A 13749-nucleotide genomic window follows, 5' to 3' on the forward strand; every position below is an offset into this window, starting at 1 on the left:
GGTGTCTACACATTAGACTTGAACCTGCTCATGACTCTTGGGGAACCTTGAGAAAAACAGAAGGCCCCCCCAAGTCAAGAGTCAAACACATATTAACACATCTTAAACCAGTTTTTAAATTAGTATTTCTTCTCCTGAATTAAAGGGCTTACGTCTCCACTGGACCACAGAGTAAAGTTTCTTTCTTTTTTTTTTTTGGTAAATTCCACAGGGAATCCAAAGCAGGCAGTTTGAAGATGCAAAGGATTTTAGGCCAGATATTTGTTGTTTAATTTCATCAAGAGAATTTCTAAGTCTAGCCATGACACTATTATGTGTCTTTTTAAAATTTTGAATTTATTTTATTTTATTTTTGAGATGGAGTTTCACTCTTGTCACCCAGGGTGGAGTGCAGTGTGATCTTGGCTCACTGCAACCTCTGACTCCCAGTTGAAAGTGATTCTCCTGCCTCAGTCTCCCAAGTAACTGGGATTACAGGCGCCCATGACCATGCCTGGCTAATTTTGTATTAGCCGTGATCCACCCACTGTGGCCTCCCAAAGTGCTGAGATTATAGGCGTGAGCCACTGCGTCTGGCCTTTTAAAAAAATGTTTAAGAGAGTCTTACTCTGTCGCCCAGGCTGAAGTGCAGTAGCACGATCCTGGCTCACTGCAAACTCAGCCTCCGAGCTGAAAGTGATTCTCCTGCCTCAGCCTCCCAAGTAGTTGGGATTACAGGTGCCCACCACCATGCCTGGCTAATTTTGTATTTTTAGTAGAGACAGGGTTTCACCATGTTGGCCACACTGGTCTCTAACTCCTGACCTCAGGTGATTCACCCACCTCGGCCTCCCAAAGTGCTGGGATTACAGCGTGAGCCACCACACCCGGCCTAATTTTTGTTTTTAGAGACAGGGTCTTGCTCTGTCAACCAGGCTGGCATGCAGTGCTGCTGTTACAGCTCACTGCAGCCTCAGACTCCTGGGCTCAAGCAATCCTCCTTCCTCAGTTTCCCTGGTAGCTGGGATTACAGGTACCATGCCACCATGCCTGGCTAATTTTATTTATTTTTATGTTTTTATTTTTTAAGATAAGTATGTTGCCCAGGCTGGTCTTGAACACCTGAGCCCAAGTGATCCTCCCACCTCAGCCTCCTAAAATGCTGGGATTACAGGTGTGACCCACCATACCCAGCCTATTATGTGTCTTTCTTAAAAAATGTGATCCTCCCGTAAGTACAAATAAAGCAAGTGTTTAGAATGGGAGATATCTAAAATATTTTATGGGCGTTTTTCTAATTTGAAGATCCACTGTTCGACTACTGACGATTAGAATTTCCAACGGAATGCTTATTCCAGTAGCAACTCAATCCAATAAGCCGCCTCTTCATGGAAAGGCCAGGAGGTAATTTCCAGGTTTAGAATAAGTTTTTAACATATAAGCAAGAGAGTACACAGCATGACATAGGACAGGAGGGGTCGGAGTAGGAGGTGTTTCTGTCTGTTTGTTTGTTTCTAGCTTAGAGCCTTTGAGTTAATTTGGCATTATTGTCTCTGGACTTCTCTTAGATGCCTCAAGATACCAAAGCGAAGCGGATGTCCCACTCAGGCTGTTTAATCTTTCCTGTTAGCCCTTCTAATTGTCTGTGGTGGAAAACACGTTTTGGGAGATGAGAGACTCCCAGATTGGCCACTGTAATTCCAAATCACTTTTGGTGATATTGGCTCAAGAAAGATAAAAGATCATAATTTTTGTACAGAAATTCTAAAAGAGAGAGACTCAGCACCTATACTCTCAGAAGCAGAAGTCCCCATCCGTCCTTACTAAAAACGGGAAAATTCCTCTGTCAACAGCCAGCAGCAAAGGACAGACACTCAGTAAAGGTCTGAACCTCAACTGAGGTGGGGTGTTCAGGAAATAAGAGGATTCAGGGAGGCGATAGGACACAAGAGGTTCTTGAAAGTGCAGTGTGCCAATCAATGGCAGTGCCAGAATGCACAGCTTCGTGTCCTACTTCTGACACCATTTAATGTCAACCAAGAAGAGGCAAAGAGCCAGACTGAAAACCAGTAAGACAAGGCACTTACTGGGTCTTAGGAATTGCAATTCGTGGGGCACATTTAGCTAAAGGCCAAATTGTGTTCCAAAGAGAGGAAGGGGAGCAGAGATTTTTAAAATGAAGCTAAGGGTGAATACACAAGTGTTGTGAAAGAATTGTCATTGGTGGAGGCGATTGGCTTAGTACATGAGTCCGTCGAGCTCACTGGTTGCTGCTCTTCAGGAGTTGCGGCACTGGCGGGATCCAGCTGGGTTCCAGGATGCTGTGGTCATTGCAGTTTGGCCCAGTTCACAGGTTCAATGCAAGTTCCTGGTTTGTTTCCTTTTTGTTTTTCAGGGTTTCAAGTCATGCAGGTAATCCTTAGAATGGCTTCCTGACTCTACTCCAGAGCTCTGGACCAGTGTGCTGTCATTTTTTTATGTCACATTTCACACTCATGGGGTTGATTAGCTTTTCCTAGCATCATTAGCTATTAGGAATTTCTTTTGTAAAGGATCTGCTCAAGTCTTTTGCCCATTTTTATATTTTTTCTTACTGATGTATAGGATATCTTGATATATTCTGGATACAAGCCTGTTTCCTATACCTTCTGCCTCTGTCTTGTTCTATGTGATGCTGGATCACTTTTCTAGTCCTAATATTGCTGGAGAATTGATTCTTACCCTCCCATTATTTTTACTTCTTTCAGTTTTCTTACCTTTGGGGGAGGAGGCTTCTGTGAGCCTAAGTATTTCACCATGAGGCAAAATATATATTTTTTATTTGTCATTTTATTTTTTTGTAGAGATGAGGTCCTACTATGTTGCTCAAGCTGGTCTCAACCCCTAGGCTCAAGAGACCCACCTGCCTTGGCCTCCCAAAGTGCTGGGATCACAGGTGTGATCCACCACTCCCAGCCAAAATATGTATTTTTATGCTTATTTTGATAAATGATAGGTTATTTATTACTCTATTAAGAGCCTTCTTTGTGAAGAGAGTGTGTGTGTGTGTGTGTGTGTGTGTGTGTGTTGAGACAGGGTGTCACTGTCACACAGGCTGGAGTGCAATGGCACAGTTATAACTCACTGCAACCTTGAGCTCTCAGTCTCATACAGTCCTCCCACCTCAGCCTCCCAAATAGCTAGGACGGCGTGCGCCACAATGCCTGGCTAATTTTTTTTTTTTTTTAAGAGATGGGGTCGTACTATGTTGCCCAGGCTGGTCTCAAACTCCTGGCCTCAAGTGATTCTCCTGCCTCAGTCTCCCAAAGGGCTGGTATGACAGTCATAAGCCACCATGCCCATATTGCTGTTGGGAATTGTTTGATGAACAAATTAAATAATTTTAAATTGTGAAAGCTATGAATGAGATTAATTGTGTGTATCATGTTTTCAGGCTCGTCTCAAGGAATTGGAACAAGAAGCTCATTTTGTTGCAGGAGAACAGTTTCTTATAATGAGCAATAATCAGCTTCGAGAGGTAAAGCTGAATTCTGGTTCTTTCATAAATGTATTTCTATTCAGGAGTTAAGGGAGATTTATTTTGAAATTATAAAAATTTTATGTCAACTATCTGAAAAGTATAAAAGTTTTTCATGTTCTCTCACAAGTAATGAACACATTGAGATTTATTACTTCAATGCCCTTAAATCAAAGAAAAGTACTACTTAATGAGAATTTAAGAAAAGTACTTAAATGAGAATTGAAGCGCGTCGTAACGTCTGTTTGGGTGTGTCTTCTCTGGCTGTTTCTCTCAATGTGAGACCCCCTCACCATGTGTATATTGCTTTGTTGAAGATCCTCTTTGGCAAGTTAAAGCTGCACCTGCTGAGTCCAAGGAACTGTTTCCCCAGGACGGGACTGCAGAAATACCCGTCCACATCAGAAGCAGTGGTAAGCTTTCAGAGTCATCCTCTTTCTTTTCTGAGTGACAGCATGTTTGCACCACATGTGTGCTGACTTTCAGACCCCCTGAGTCTGTCAGGCCATCCCCTCATGCTGGCAGCAGTTTCCACAGAAGCGGGGCTCCCCACACCAAGGTTGCTTTTCTTGCTATGGACCAAGGAGAGAGAGGCAGACAGTACACTCTTGCAGAAGTGATTAACTGACTTACTTCCTGAAAAGTGCACTTTGGTGGAGTTCTGCTCTTAAAACTAAATTCTTGACAATCCAGGCACAACCTCTTCACTTCATGTCCCCAAGAGGAACTAGAAATGGGTCCTCAGTCTTCTCCCTTCTCCAGATTTATTTTAGAGAATTTTACCTACCCCTTTCTTAAGAGGAATCAATTTTTTTAAAGACAAGGAGTAGTGAGATTCTCTTGTATTGGAGTGGGAGAGTATACATCGATATCTAGAAGCCAGTGAGTGCTTTTACTGAACAGACACAGAGTGGAGGTCAGTAAATAAGGGAATTCATGTTATTATGAATATTGGTTATTGTGGTGAGAACCAGCTTTTGAGGCTCCAATTTGTGCTTTCTGTGCTCTGTCCAGCTTTTGACTTTGTAGCAGAGGAAGGTTTCTTTGTAAGATGTCTCCTCTGGCCCCATTCCCTCTCCAGCACTGCCTTCCTCCGGTCTCCACCCTGTGAGGGTGTCTTAGAATACAGGCCCTCATGGAGTCTGAGCTCACTGACTGTGCCCGCACTTGGCCTTTGCTGGTTCCCTGGGCATTACTGGGTGAATAATGGACTCCTGCAGAGGATGCTCCACTGGAGGGACTTGGAACTATCCTCTTCCAAATCCTCTTCTTCTTCAAGTCTTCTCCACCTCAGTGAAGGGCCCATCCTCCTTCCAGGTCCTCTGGAGCCAGTGCAGACTAGTGAGTAAGAGCAGGGGCGTTGGGGTCACCACTGGCTGGCATGGTTTGCTTGCCAGCATGGTTTGGGCAACATTAAGACATTACTCGATTGCTCTGTGCCTCGGTTTTCTGGTCTATAAAAGAAAGATAATAGCATTTTCCCTACTGGAATCTTGTTAGGATTCAGTGTGTGCGTGCGCGCGTGTGTGTGTGTGTGTGTGTGTGAGAGAGAGAGAGAGAGAAACACCACTTAGGACTGCGCCTGACATGAAAGCTCTCAAAAGAAAAATACATGTTGGCCACTTCAAGAAAAATCCTGTGAGTCATCCTTGACTTTCCTTCCACCTCCACCTACAGCGAGTGTAACAGTCTCTACCCACAAAACAGGTCCTGAGCGTGCCTCCTTTCCCCCGTCCTCCTATCTTCACCATAAACCTTTCTCACTTAGATCCCTTCAACCACTCTTGCTTCTGCTGCTCTACCCTCACACCCAGGCAGAGTGATCCTTTAATAGCATTGGGAAATCACATTACTGCCCTCCGATTTCCAGTAGCTTCTGTTGCACTTAGCATCAGACTGAGCTGCAGAGCATATCCCCAGGCCCATGCTCTGGCTCTGCCTTCCTGGCCCGGCACCTCCTCTTTCTCCCAACTCCAGAGCCTGCTGAGCTGCTCTGCACCAGCTCTGCCCTGTGTTCCCAGACTTGTGCCACAAATTTTTCCCGCTTGCTTCTGAGTGTCAGCTTAAACATTGCTTTCAAGAGACCTTCTTTGTTCACCCAGACTACAGTAAGGCCCCCAGTCACAGCCGTTTCTTCACCTAGAGTTATGTTCTGCACACAGCTCACCACTACCCAAAGTTTATCTTAGGTGTGTGTTTGCTTTTTCCATTAGAATGTAGGTTGTGCAAGTCAAAGACTTTGGTTCCCAGAACCAAAACGGCCTAAAACCACCCCCTGGTGCTGAACTCAGCATCTGTGGTGTGTTCGTGGAGTGCTGGGCCAGCAGGTGGCTCCTGGAAGCCACATCTGTCTTGCTGCAGAGACTAAGGCTTGAGTCTCAACATCACACAGCAGACATGGGCAGCACGCCCCAGAGCTCCAGCAGGGGGCACTGCCTGGGCAAGCCACGCATCCCTCATCTGCACCTGAGTTCACCTCTGCCCTGGCACCAGCTGGCACTGTTGCCCTTCCCTTTGCAACTCCCTTCCCTCTCCAGACAACCAGCAATTCAAGAAAGGAAGCATCACTCTCGTCTGGTACTAATGTGCTCTCTTGTAGGCAGAACTGCTTACATGAGGAGCTCATTCTTCTCCCACGCAGACATGATTAGCATAAATTGTATTAGCCTCACTTTTTTTTTTTTTTTTTTTTGAGATGGGGTCTTGCTCTGTCACCCAGGCTGCAATGCAGTGGCACGATCTTGGCTCACTGCAATCTCCACCCCCCGGGTTGAAGCGATTCTCCTGCCCCAGCCTCCTGAGTAGCTGGGACTACAGGTGCACACCACGAATTTTTGTATTTTTACTAGAGACAGGGTTTCACCATGTTGGTCAGGCTGGACTTGAACTCCTGACCTCGTGATCTGCCCGCCTCGGCCTCCCAAAATGCTGGAATTACAGGTGTGAGCCACTGTGCCTGGCCAGCCTCACTCTTTTATTTAACTGAATAAGTCAAGTTGTTTATTAGTTCATATAAAAAGATCAGCTTGTGACAGGTACATGGCCAAACTCAATATTCAGATTCTTTCTCATGACTTCTCTTCATCCTTCCTGCCCCCTTCCCCGAGACCTTGGTGAGTGTTGTGGCTCCTCCCATCCCAGCACCTGTCCCTCCCTGCCCTTTTCCTCCATGAATCCGCGTTTGGGAAATCAGCTGATGGTTTCCTGGGCGTCACACACGGATTTGCTGCTGCCCAGCTCCCCGTCTGGATGAAGCCCTAACAGTGCACAACTTGTTTTGTGCCTGGGATATTCCCAGTGCTTAGTACAATGCCGGGGGCATGGTGGGAGCTCACGAAATCACCAATGAACCCCTCAAGTTTTGAGGTGTACTATTTTTTTTCTCATTAACTCCACATATTTTCTCATTTCTGTTATTATTTGACGATTGAGTTCTTTAGAAGTGTGTCTTAACATTTCCAAATGTGTGGGGGATTCCCAGCTAGTTTTTGTTACTGATTTCTAATTTTTTTTTTTTTTTAAACGGAGTTTTTGCTCTTGTTGCCCAGGCTGGAGTGCAGTGGCGCGATCTCAGCTCATTGCAACCTCCTCCTCCTGGGTTCAAGTGATTCTACTGCCTCAGCCTTCCAAGTAGCTGGGATTACGGGCGCCTGCCACCACACCCAGCTAATTTTTGTATTTTTAGTAGAGACGAGGTTTCATCATGTTGTCCAGGCTGGTCTCAAATTCCTGACCTCAGGTGATCCGCCCACCTCAGCCTCCCAAAGTGCTGGGATTACAGGTGTGAGCCACCTTGCCTGGCCTTGATTTCTAAATGAAATAAAGTGTGGGAAGAGAACACGATCTGTGCAGTGTCGGTTCTTTGACACTCACCTCCGGGTTCTCAGATGCTCCACGTGGGCTGAAGCAGGATATGTGCAGGATACTGTTTAGAGTCCTGTGGTGCCAAGCTGATCCACTCCTGCCGGGGAATAGTGGGAACTCAGTCGGCACGTGATGAGTGGGAAACAAGGGTCCCTCCCTAACGAACTGAAGGAAGCTTTGGTGTTTTTTCTGCAGTGAAGTCACATGTTCTCAGAGCATCATAGGGAGTTCAAACTCTGGGAAAGTGGTCCAGCCATGGGGTCAGGATTCCTGGACCAGCCACTCATCATCTCTGGGAGTTGCTTCTGAGACCCCTTGACTAACTGAAATGATGGGGTCTCCAGGTCTTGTGCATGCACTGACCCCACTGCTGGGCATCCAGTAGGTGGGACGCAGCGATGAGCAGGACAGATGCCCTTCCTGTTTTATTCAGCAGACACTATTGTGGCCCTGGCTCTGTGTTAGACACTGTTTATGGTTTGGTAGGGAAAAGGTCTTTATCATCATAGACTGTCTATTCCAGTGAGGAACTGTAGTAGGCTTCTCTGGAGAAACAGAACCAGCACGACATATACAGATATAGATGATAGGTATATGAGAAGGGATTGTCAGGGATATTGCTTAACATAGTTTTGGGGGCTGTGAAGTCCCAGGAGAGGCCATCTGCAAGCTGGAGACCCAGGGAAGCTGATAGCATGGCTGAGTCCAAGCCTGAAAGCCTCAGGATGGTGCAGCTGACGGCGTAACTCTCAGTCCAGGGCTGCAGGCCTGGAGTGTGGCGAGTGTGTATACTCCAAACACCGGAGAGTCTGGAGTTCTGATGTCCAAAGGCAGGAGGAGAAGGGTGTCCCAGCTCCAGAAGAGAGAGTGAATTCGCCTTTCCTCATAATCCAGTTTTTTATTCTGACTGGACCCATAGCTGATTGACTAGTTCCTGCCCACATCAAAGCAGACCTTTCCTGCTCTGTCCACCAACTCACATGGCAGCCTCCTCTGGACATGCTCACAGGCACACCCAGAAATAATGCTTTACCAGCTGTCTGGTTATCCTATAACCCAGCCGAGTTGACACCTAAAATTAGATATTACAAGAACCATCCAGCAGGATAAGCGCCATTAAGGTAGTAATAGGGAGAGTGACACACTCTAGACTGATTGGTCCAGGAAAACCCTAAGGAATTGTGCATAAGCCAGAGCTTGAAGATTAGGAAGTGCCTATCCAAAGAGTGAGAACAAGGCCTTGCGATGGGAAAGGCTTAGGCTGCTCAGGGGGTTGAGGCTGGAGCCTTGTGACTGAGAGGAGTGGGAGGGATGGGGTTGAGAAGTGAACAAGGACCCAATTCTGCTATGCTTTGCAGATCATGGGGAGGAAGGTGGATCTTTAGAAAAAAATGGGTAGCCTTGGGAATGTTTAAGTAAGGGAGCAACTAGGATATTAGGTTTTTTAAAAATATACTTTAATGGCCAGGTATGGTGGCTCCTGCCTGTAATCCCAGCACTTTGGGAGGCCAAGGCAGAAGGATTGCTTGAAGCCAGAAGTTCAACACCAGCCTGGGCAACATAGGGAGACATGTCTCTATAAAAATTCAACTACTAGCGGGGTGTGGTGCTGCATGCTGGTAGTCCCAGCTACTCGTGAGGCTGAGGTGGCAGGATCACTAGAGCCCAGTAGTTCAAGGCTGCACTGAGCAGTGATTGTGCCATGGCCTTCCAATCTGTGCAAGAGTGAGACACTGTCTCAAAAAAAAAAAAAAACTTTTTTAGTTTTAGGTTCACAATAAAATTACGCAAAAAGTACAGAGTTTCCATACTCCCTGTCCTCACACATGCACAGGCTCCCCTCTATCAACATCCTCGACAGAATGCTACCATTGTTACAGTCAGGAAGCCCACACTGGCACTTCATTATCTCCCGGAGTCCACAGTTACGCAATATACTCTTGGACTGTTCTTGTGTTTTGGCTTCACTCTTGGTGTTAGACATTCTGTGGGTTTGGACAAATAAATGTATGATGACATACATCCACCATTACAGCATCCTGTGCTCTGCCTCTTCCTCCCTCCCTCCAGTCCCCAGCAGCCACTGTGCTTTTTATTGTTTCCATGGTTTTGCCGTTCCCAGAATGTTATACAATTGGAATCACAGTGTGTAGCCTCTTCTGATTGACTTTTTTCACTTAGTGGTAGGCACTTAAGTTTCTTCCATGTCTTTTCATGGCCTGATAGCTCATTTCTTTCGAGCACTGGATACTATTCCATTGTATGGATGCAGCGCAGTTTATCCATTTACCTACGAAAAACATCTTGGTTGTTTCCAAGTTTTGTCAATTATTAGTAAAGCCACAATAAATATCTGTGTGTAGGTTTTTATGTGGACATAAATTTTCAGCTTATGGCTGGGCGCGGTGGCTCACGCCTGTAATCCCAGCACTTTGGGAGGCCGAGGCAGGTGGATCACGAGGTCAAGAGATCGAGACCATCCTGGTCAACATGGTGAAACCCCGTCTCCACTAAAAATACAAAAAATTAGCTGGGCATGGTGGCGCGTGCCTGTAATCCCAGCTACTCAGGAGGCTGAGGCAGGAGAATTGCCTGAACCCAGGAGGCGGAGGTTGCAGTGAGCCGAGATCGCCCCATTGCACTCCAGCCTGGGTAACAAGAGTGAAACTCCATCTCAAAAAAAAAAAAAAAAATTTCAGCTTATCTGGGATTGCTGGATGAAATGATAAGCGTGCATTTAGTTTTGTAAAAACCACCAAACTGTCTTCCAGAGTGGCTGCACCATTTTGCACTCTCACCAACAATGAATGGCAGTTCCTGCTGCTCCACATACTTGCCAGCACTTGGTGGTGTCAGTGTTCTGGATTTTCACCATCTTAATAGGTGTTGGATATGTTTTTATACGATTACTCTTTTTATTTTGAGACAGAGTTTTGCTCTTTTTGCAAAAGGCTGGAGTGCAACAGCACGATCTCGGCTCACCGCAACCTCCTGCCTCCTGGGTTCAAGTAATTCTCCTGCCTCAGCCCCCCTGGTAGCTGGGATTACAGGCATGCGCCACCACGCCCAGCTAATTCTGTATTTTTAGTAGAGATAGGGTTTCTCCATATTGGTCAGGCTGGTCTCAAACTCCTGACCTCAGGTGATCCACCTGCCTCTGCCTCCCAACATGCTGGGATTACAGGCGTGAGCCACCGCGCCCGCCGAGATCACTCTTTTAGCTGACTGGAGAATGGAGGGTACTCATTAGTCGGCTGCCACTGCAGTCCAAGTCGTGGCAGTGAAATGGAGCAAAGCAGATGGATTTTTAGAACAGAAAGGACCTTCGATAAGTTCATGCGAGTGGGAACTAAAGTCAGCATGTGGAGTAGATCTGACTTTTCTAAGTTGTGCACCTGGGCAAATAGATAATCCACTACTCAGGGAAAACTGAAACAGGAACCGTTTATGGAGGTGGGGGTCAAGTGTTCAGTAGTGGATATGTTAGGACAGAATGCATGTGAAACATCGATGTGCCATGTCACAAAACAGCAGTTGGGCCTGTGGGATGGGGCTCAAGACAAGTCCCATGCTGGGAATACACACTTGGAAGCTGCCAACTGGTTTTTACTAAAGTTGCCCTGGGACAGTGGTCCTCTGCCCTGTCTGGAGGTTTGGAAAACACTGATGCCCAGGCCCACAACTGACCCCGCAAGTCAGAATTGGGTGGGGGAGCCTAGTCACGGGCCTGTTTCTGAAGCTCCCTGTTGATTGCGATACGCAGCCAGCATAGATAACCACAGAGTTAAACTCTGAGAAACTGATACTTAAAGGTCAGAGAGAGAAGAGGCACCAGTGGGATACTGGAGTGAGAAGGGAGGTCAGAAGAATGTGGTGTCTGCAGCCAGCACAGAGCACAGGTGAGCCTGCAGAGCCGTGGCAGCTGACAGCACTCCACCTCTGGCCCTCAGCCAGCACTCAGTGCTTTGTACCTGGTTTGTGCAATCAAACACCTACTTCTTTTCAGTGTTCTCAGGCTGCTCAAGTCAAGGTATACTGGGAGACTATTGGTCAGAAAGTTATTTTGTGAGTAAGGTATCAAGATAAGGGGAGTTAGATGATCTTAAGCTGTTTTCTTGGCTAAGTATTTTCATGCACTTTCATCCTCCTAGGGATAGCTTTCCCATGAAAACTGCAATTCTGGATTATACTGAGGCAAGATGCCTCCCACTGTTAATGTTTTATGGCCGCAGCTCTTGTGTTCTCAGCCTTTATTCAGAGAGCGCTGTGCGTTAGCGGTTTACATGACTACATTAAAATCACGTCATCAGCTCCCCCCAAGTTGATTTATAGATTCTAAACAATTTTAATTAAAACCCTGGCAGGAGTTTTTTTGGTAGGAATTGAAAAGTTGATTCTCAGATTTATATGGAAATGCTAAAAATTAAGAAGAGCCAAAATAATCTTGGAGGGAAAAAGCACTATTTAAGAACATAGTCTGTTGGATATCAAGACTAATTAGAAAGCAATAGGAATTACTAGGAATAAATTAAGCAATACCATTTGATTTTGACTCAAGGGTCAGTAAATAGGCCAATGGACCAACATAGAAAATCCACAAACATCAAGTCCAACAGAGCTTAAAAGTAAAAAAAAAAACATGGCTCGCACCTGTAATTCCAGCACTTTGGGAGGCCAAGGCGGGAGGACTGCTTGAGTCCAGGAGTGCAAAACCAGCCTGGGCAACATGGCAAAACCTCATTTCTACAAAAAACACAAAAATTAGCTGGGCATGGTGGCACGTACCTGTTGTCCCAGCTACTCAGGAGGCTGAGGCAAGAGGATAGCTTGAGCCCCAGAGGTGGAGGTTGCAGTGAGCCAAAGTGGCACCACTGCACTCCAGCATGGGGTGACACAGTGAGACCCTGCCTCAAAAAGAGAGAAAAATAGCGAGAGTGCCTGACAGAGTGTCACTGCCAAGCACTGAGTAAGAAGGGCTTGTTCCATGAATGATATGGGCCAGTGCGTCTTGACCTGTTTCATGCAACATACAAACAGAAATGCCAAGTGAGTCGTGTATCTCAATATAAAAAGCAAAATAGTAAAGATTGGAGAAGATATAATAAAAGGATATCTTTAAGGCCTTGAGGTAGGTAGACAGCAAATACATCAACCATAAAGGGAAAACTTGATAAACTGCACAACAATAAAATTTAAAAATCTCTAATTATGAAAAGACACCATTAAATAAGTGAAAAAGCCAGATGCTATGGCTCACGCTTGTAATACCAACACTTTGGGAGGCTGAGGCAGGAGGATCACTTGAGGCCAGAAGTTTAAGACCAGCCTAGGCAACATGGTGAGACCTCATCTCTGCCAAAATGTTAAAAACTTTGCCAGGCGTGGTTGTGTGCACCTGTAGTCCAGCTACGCGGGAGGCTGAGGTAGGAAGAGCACTTGAACCTAGGAGTTTGAGGTTGTAGTGAGTTATGATTGCACCACTACACTCCAGCCTGGGCAACGGATTAAGACCTATGTAAAATAATTAAAAGTTAAAAAAATGAGTAAAAAACTAACCACAGAAGAAGAGAAGACATTTCCAATAAATATAACTGACCAAAAAACTGTCTAGAATAGCAAATCCCTTCAACTCAAGGAGAGAAATACACACAAACCAATTTTTTAAATGAGCAAAAGACACAAACAGGGACTTAATGAAAGAAGATACACAGTTAGTCGATAAATATATGAATAGTGTCCAACAGCGTTAGTCACTGGGGAAATACAAAGTAAAACTGCAGTGAGAGCTCTCCTCTCATTTACAAAACATGTAAAATTAACACGAGTGATGGCATGCATTGGCAACAATGTGGATGAGCTTGAGCCTTCATGCTTTGCTGAAGTGGGTATAAACAGGTACGTGGGCCGGGCACGGTGGCTCAAACCTGTGGTCCCAGCACTTTGGGAGGCCGAGGCGGGTGGATCACGAGGTCAAGACATCGAGACCATCCTGATCACCATGGTGAAACCCCGTCTCTACTAAAAATACAAAAAAAAATTAGCTGGGCATGGTGGCACGTGCCTGTAATCCCAGCTACTCGGGAGGCTGAGGCAGGAGAATTGCCTGAACCCAGGGGGCGGAGGTTGCGGTGAGCCGAGATCGCGCCATTGCACTCCAGCCTGGGTAACAAGAGCGAAACTCCGTCTCAAAAAAAAAAACAAACAGGTCCGTTCACTTTGGAGAACTAGCAGTACCTCTGCTAAAGTTGATGCAGCAGTTTCACACTTTAATGTACGTATTCCACAGAACTGTGGACACACATTAACTAAAATCTCTGTAGCAGCATTATTCAGAATGGCCCTAAGGTGGAAAAAACACATATTCATCAAAGGTGGAATGGACAATGTTC

General features: G+C 45.8%; 1 protein-coding gene across 4 annotated transcripts in view; it reads left to right on the forward strand.

Moving 5' to 3' along the window:
* POLN (DNA polymerase nu) overlaps positions 1-13749 on the forward strand; it is a 161537-nt gene that overhangs the window by 70116 nt on the left and 77672 nt on the right. For all 4 annotated transcript variants that reach the window (XR_013533228.1, XM_008993707.6, XM_035294609.3 and 1 more), the window contains 2 exons: positions 3413-3496; positions 3814-3909. Coding sequence is in view for 3 of the 4 variants with exons in the window: in XM_008993707.6 (XP_008991955.5) it covers positions 3413-3496; positions 3814-3909 (180 nt within the window). In the remaining variant the exon portion in view is untranslated. The remainder of the gene's footprint in view (positions 1-3412; positions 3497-3813; positions 3910-13749) is intronic.

The sequence above is a fragment of the Callithrix jacchus genome, chromosome 3 (genome assembly GCF_049354715.1).
Source record: "Callithrix jacchus isolate 240 chromosome 3, calJac240_pri, whole genome shotgun sequence".
Lineage (NCBI taxonomy): Eukaryota > Metazoa > Chordata > Mammalia > Primates > Cebidae > Callithrix > Callithrix jacchus.